General features: G+C 41.9%; 1 protein-coding gene across 1 annotated transcript in view; it reads left to right on the top strand.

The window, feature by feature from the left end:
* Positions 1–338: 338 nt before the first annotated feature.
* The window catches only part of UMODL1 (uromodulin like 1), a 43,576-nt gene continuing 37,246 nt past the window's right edge, over positions 339–6,668 (top strand). The window contains 1 exon segment of the mRNA XM_062005430.1: positions 339–573. Within this exon segment, the coding sequence (XP_061861414.1) occupies positions 396–573 (178 nt within the window). The 5' untranslated portion in view covers positions 339–395.

The raw sequence follows: 6,668 nt of genomic DNA, 5'->3' as shown, positions 1-6,668 counted from the left end.
TTAATTTCCTTTATACTAAACTTGAGTTGAATTGCCCTTTTTCTGCTTTGCATGTGAAGGCCCTGAGAGCTCTTTGAATTTTCTGCCAATCTATATCTGTTTATGACTGAAGTGATGCCTGTGACAAGCAGTCACTAGTGATTCTTCCTTCTGTCCATTTTCTCAAGTGATGTTCTTCCTAACATCAGAATTCCTGGAAATCAATCATCTGTGTTGTTCTGTTGCTGCTTTCTCATGACAGTATTTTTAACTAGATACAGCAAGGAACTTGTGCTCTGAGGTGACAAGTTAGTGCTGATCCCTTTCTTTCCCTTTTTACTTTTTCCTTCGTAGAGAAAGGCTTGTCTTTGCTAGGATACCATCTGTGCAATTATGTGACCAAGAACGTATATAAAATGATTGCCTACCAAAAGTCCTATGAGAAAAAGACTTCCTGTGGAGGATGGATACCATGGATGATGTGTCCCTGGATGTACTATAAAATGCAGTATCATACTGTTGAAGTCCCTGAAACAGTTACTCTTGCAGATTGCTGTGACGGATATGAACAACTTGGACTCTACTGGTCTTTAGGTAAGTTTTAGTGAGATGAATAGTTGAAATAAATGGTTGTGACAGAATAACTCATTTATGTATGTCTCATTTAAACTGAGACATACAAAGGCTTCGTTCAGTTATGGGCAAGAGGTTTCTGTTCTCTGAAATCAGTCTGCAAAAATCTATAGTAAACTTGATCCAACATGGTAAGGAGTAGATAGGAAAGACTAATGCTCCTGGTTCATGCTCTCTGCCACCCCTAATCACAAATTCAACTGCTTTTCAATCAAAATTGTATTAGGATCCATTTTCTCACGGCTTCCTTGGTTATCTATGGCTATGTTGAGGAACTGAAAAGTAGTGAACCTTTTGGTGGATGTGATTTAACTTCTGAGTTTTAACAGAACTCTGCTTGGGAAGACTTAATCATCTTTGCTTCGAATGAAAGATTTTTCCCCTTCACACATCAAGGCTATCAGTTGTCAACAAGAAACTGCTGATTTTTTGCAGAACTCAAGTCATAAGTTGAAAGGATTCTTTGGGGAAAAGGAACCTTTTTTTTTTTTTTAATGAATAAAGCCACATACTTTTAAACTGAATGGGCATCTTGGGTTAACTAGGCCAGCAATGAACTATTTCAGTATCCAAAAGAGTTCTGCAAGACATAATTTTGTCTCTTATTTTCAGTATGACATTGCATTTTCTCTGTTTCCCCTTTTCAACTTATCATCCCATGATTTTGCATAGTCTCAACACTGTAACAAAAGATTGAAAAATAAAGGTCCAATTGCAGCTCTGTCCCTCATTTTGGGTCATAAGACTTGAGTGACTCAGTTCTATGGGAATGTCCCTGAACCTGCTCCTGCATTGGATCATATGACATGACATGAGAGGATATGAGACGTATGTCTCGTCATGGGATCTGTAAAGAACAATGTGTTCATCCTGCTTTTAAGTTACTTCAGAGCATTGGAAATGGACCTCCAAAGATTTTTTGCAAGGTATTTCCTCAACAGTTACTAGTAGTATATAGCAGAAAAATTCCATTAACAGAAAGACGAGAACACAAAAAGTGGTCATTGTGCTTCAGTTGTTCTTTAAATTACGTTCTAGAGAAGAGGAATGAAAGCATAATTAGATATACATCATCCCTCATTTATTGTTTCCTTCAATTATTTGGCTCTGTGGCTGTTGTGAAGTATCATCCAGGGCAAAATTTGACCTGCTTGTTACAACATGACCAGGCATTCTTCTCAGACTGGCACAGACTCATTGTTGATCGTATGTGTTTTCCAAACAGCAGTTCCATGCTGGGGAAAATCTCCAGTAGATCTAAGTAGTGTTGAATGTGCACTTCAGAAAAGCCTTTTTGATATACATGCACATGCATACATGCAAGCGCATGTATATCAAATTACAAGACTGAGAAGCAATCAGAGGAAAGTGCTTTTTAATTCTGTAGAACACGGAAATATTTCTGTCAAATGTTGATGAGTCACTAGCTAGTTGTGGTTGTCTCTATTTGCACAAGAAACTACAAATTATCAGTATTTTCAAGGTGTTTCAGAGCCTCTGAAAATCGAGACTGTCTACTTGGGTGGGAAAAAAGGCATCCTGGTAACACTTCAAATATTTTTTTCCCAGAATAATTCTAGTGCATTTAAAATGATCTCTAGGGGTATTTTAGGCTTGAGAGCTATTGAGCTTATTTTACCTAACATGAACCAATCTGGAAATCTCTTGTAAAGCTTAGCTGCAGATTTTCTGATCTGCCTTTGCCACATTTTTGATGGGCACTCTGGGCAGGTTTGTCCATGAAATTCTGTGGTCATCTTGACTTTTTTTTTCCCTGTCAAAGTGTATTGGGGAATATTTAAAACCATGAAAGGTTTTGTATGGTTTCTAGGTGATTTCTGTGTTTACATTATTCCGGCATCTTTGCTTTTCAGGGCATTAGTCATAAATTCTCTGAGTGGTAATGCACTGTCTAGACACAGTCTTAAATAAATGATGAAAAGGGAAACTGCAACTGCAGAAGTTACTGCACAGCATGCTGTTGAACTACTGTTATTTTCTTCCTGATGTTATCCATGCTGGCATGCTCTCCATCCTACTAGGAGCAAAAAGGTCTGCATGACCTTTCACAGTAACCTGCTCCTGGCTGTTCTCCACCTTTTCTTCCTAGAAGGAAACATTTACCTCTGTCTGGAGTATGGCAGATGCTATTTTTCTTATTTCTTTACTGTTGGGGAAAAAATGTCTATATAACCGGTTGACTTGCTGTGGTAGTTCTCACAAGTCACCCATCAGTCTATTAAGGATGACATTGCACATGCAAACTATTTCAACTTTTTAAAAATGAAAGTTGCAAAGCTAATTATCTAAAAGTTACAAAGTGCTAGAATTAATTCTAAAAGCAGAATTAAATAAAATAAATCTTTGTTTCCTTTCTTTACGCCTATAGATGCAGGTTTGTAAACTGTAATTACGTGATCAGATGCTGCCTTGCCCAAGGACCACATTTCTGTGTGGTGCTCAGGGATGATGGAGCCCCTCTAGGGAGCTTTCCAGCAGCACATCATCCTGAACTCCATGTTGAGTGGAGACGCACCGCTCTGCTGAGCGTCTCTCTGAACACAGAATTATTTATCACTTCTTGAGGTGAATCCTGAGGCAATTCACAGATAGCAATTAGTCTTCACAAAGTCTGCAGGAATGGAGAGACGTTCTCTGTCTCTCACAGCTGGGCCACTGAGCTGCAGAAAGGCTGAGTTTGAACCATTTTGTATGCCTACTCTAAGACATCTAGGATGTGTTTTGGGGTTTTCTAAAATGTATTTTGTTTTTCAGAGTGCTTAGGGCTGCCATTAACAACTTGCATGGTTGGAGTGCAGAGCCTTGTGCCTTTGATGGTGACTGTGAGCAGTCCCCTGATTGCTAAGCAGGTCTCAGGGCTGCAGGTTAGGTTCCTGGGGTTGCAAAACCCATGCCTCTCGAAGGCTGTTATCAATGTGTTGTATGAGTCTTTCCCAGCATCTTGCAGGAATTTCTTGTAGGCAAAGACAGGGTCCAATTCTCCAGGCTTATTTCCATCTGCTTAAATCAACGACACGGTTACTTCTCCTGGTGACTGGTTTGCTGCCCACCTTCCACCTTACTGTGTAAGCGGAAAGCAGAGAACTTCCTTACCTGCCCTCTACCTCTGCTTAGTTTCCAGTCAGGGAGAGACGGGGTGCATCAGCGTGTGATGAAGGCTGCTTTTTAAGCACACATGAACAAAAACATATAAGAAAAAAATATATAAATACTTTGAAATAAGAAGGGCCAGACAACCTTTATCCTAGAGGTTCTTAACCTAACTTCATTTGCAATGTTAAGGCTACATTTTAATGAGAGTACCATTTGTGTGTAACTTCCCGGTTTTCATAAAAACAACTGTAAAGTAAAACACTCCTCATTTTATGTGGCCAGGTATCTCCTCATCAGGGCTGGGACCTTTCGGAGCCTGTGTGCAGATATTTGCATGCTGGGTCTGACTGAAGCAATGAGGAGCTCTGGCACAGCTGCCCACCCTGCTTGGGCTGTCACCGAAAAGCCATCACTTAGCAGTGTCACCAGGGACATGTGAGCAGCATTGTAACATCTCTCCAGGGTGGGAAAGGGCTAAATGCCCTATGGGACTTCACCCAGAAGCAGATGTCTCTGGCTGCCCTGTGGTTTGTGCTTTGTGTGCTCCCAGCAGCCACAGAAATGGAATGACAGGTGTCAGAGGGTATGTCACTGCCTGTTCCCCATGGAGTCTGCTTATGGGTCTCCTGTCTGGGAATTGTCTTGTGCATTTTTTGAGCCCACCGAAGCTGTCAGCCTTCACGCTCTTCTGTGCCAACAAATTGCAGAAGTTGACTCGTATTTGGGTAAAGAAGTGTGTGCTTTATTATTGTGGACTCAGCTAAATATCCCTTGCTTTTCAGATTTTGTGAAGCTTGATTGCATCCCTCTCAGCCTTCTCTTTTCCATAGCAAAAAAAGCCCCAGCTTTTTTTTTAGTTTTTTCTCCTTGCAAATTATCTGTTCCATTAAGCTACTCACCCCATGCCATTCCTGAAAAAATTAACCATGGGGTAAACAGGATTACCCAGAGTTTGACCTGATCTGTGTGCTCACCATGTGTTCCTGATGGGTCTCCACGAGTTGCTGGTGTGAGTGCTGACAGGGCAGAGCATGGCCATGTCACAGTGCTGCAAGCTCAATGAACCCATTGGAGCTGGCACTGACTAAATTTCATTAAGTTTCTTCTGAGCACACACAAACTGGGTTTGTGCTTTCTGACATTTCCCCACATTGTCTAACAGCCATGCCCTTGCCGAATTTCAGCCTGTGGCTCCTGAGTATCTTCTAGTGAGTGACACAGCTTTTCAGAAGGAAGGGTGTTAAAAATTTGTCAGCTGAAACAGCGCATCCCAATGCTGCCCTCCATCCTGATTAAGCAAGCCCCAGGCAGGCAATCCGGCTGGAAAACATCCGTTTGAGCAGGTAAGCTCCACCTGTACTCAAAGACCCGGAAACTGGAGTCATACGATGAAAACCGACAGTTTGTCTTAGCAACACGCTTTGCAGGAGCTCTTTCTATGATCACACAGATTTGTCTCCACCTTCTGACGCCTGCGATGAATGCAGGGTTTTGGTCCCTGGCTCTGCCGCACCTTCTGAATGAAACTAGTTTCCTCCAGGTGGATAGAGGCAGAGGAAGGGGGGGTTTATGGCTGAGTTAATGGAGTCCCTCAGCATCTGTCTCCTGGGAGATCCACCCCCATCCTGTGGTCACGGCAGACCCAGAGGCTCTCATGTGGGCAGGTTGGTAACTGAGCTTTGGTTGCTAAGCACTAGGTGCTGCATTTTTGCTTCTGTGCATTTATGTAGATAATGGAAGAGAAAAACCTCCGCTTTATCCAACCGACAGGGGGATTGGCTGGCTTGCTCCCCAGTGCTGTCAGTGTTGCTTGGTAGGTGACTGTCCCCAACTTGATTGGAGAGCGTAAATCAGATTTTCCAAGTGCATCTGGTACAATTAGGCATAAATGTGATGTGAATCTATCTCTGTTTCCGCCGATCTGAAAATGGTGACCTTTTGATTTGAAATAAATGGCTAGCATGGCACTCGGCCAGGATTCAGTAGTGTTTTCTGAGATTGCATCTGACTCGTTAAATCTTTTACACTACAATTAAACATGCCAAAAAAAAGACCCTGCTGGAACAAGCTGCTTTGAACCTCAAACCTGCTTGAACTGAACCTGAAATGCAGAGCTGGAGCAATTTAGATGCTTGTGTCATGCTTACAAAGATCCACCTGGTTGGAAAGCAAGGGATTTCTTTCTCTCCCTTTTCCAGGCAGGGACAGAGTTTCCTAATTTACTCCCCAGAGCTCTTGTGGGTCTAACACCAAGTTTACTCGAAAGATATCCACAGCCCTGTTAAAGCACTCACTCATTGGCTGTGTGCACACAAAGTATATACACACAGTGTACAAAATATGATCTAAAGTCGTGTGGGAAAGTGCTTGTTTCATAATCTGCATGCAAATCTTTGAAATTACACCTGCAAATAACCTGCACAGTGCTAAGAAGTATCAGCTCAATGCATTACCTGTTCTCTTTCCTATTATATTTGTGAGTTTTGGCAGGTTTTCCAGCAGAGATGTGGACCCTCGTCATGAAGCTATACTTATGCTTTTCTTAGTTACCTTTCAGAGACCCTTGAAAAACATACTTTGTGCCTGCAAGAGACACAGATCATAATCTTAAAACCACTGGTTTTAATAGGCTATTTCTTTATGCATATATGACTTCACATCCAGTGGATGGCTTTAGTTGCTCAGGAATGGATCAAGAATTTTTAGGACTAAAAACTTGAATGGAAAAGAGAAACCTTTTAGATTGATGGACAAGACTGGATCTGAGCATTACTTGCAGCTATGTTTGAGAGCATGGGTGAAAGTAATGTTTGTAGAGCTTAGAAAGAGTTTCTGTTTTCATATGCAAAAGAGTACATGCTTCCCTCAGCTTGGGAAGCAGCAACCCCCTGCCTTCACTGTTCTATCTGCAGGGCTGACTGGTGGGGGCTACCAACCTCCTG

The sequence above is a fragment of the Colius striatus genome, chromosome 1, assembly GCF_028858725.1.
Source record: "Colius striatus isolate bColStr4 chromosome 1, bColStr4.1.hap1, whole genome shotgun sequence".
In the NCBI taxonomy this organism is placed as follows: Eukaryota; Metazoa; Chordata; class Aves; order Coliiformes; family Coliidae; genus Colius; species Colius striatus.
The sequence above is the reverse complement of the archived record's forward strand: the minus strand, read 5'-3'. Positions and strand labels throughout refer to the sequence as shown.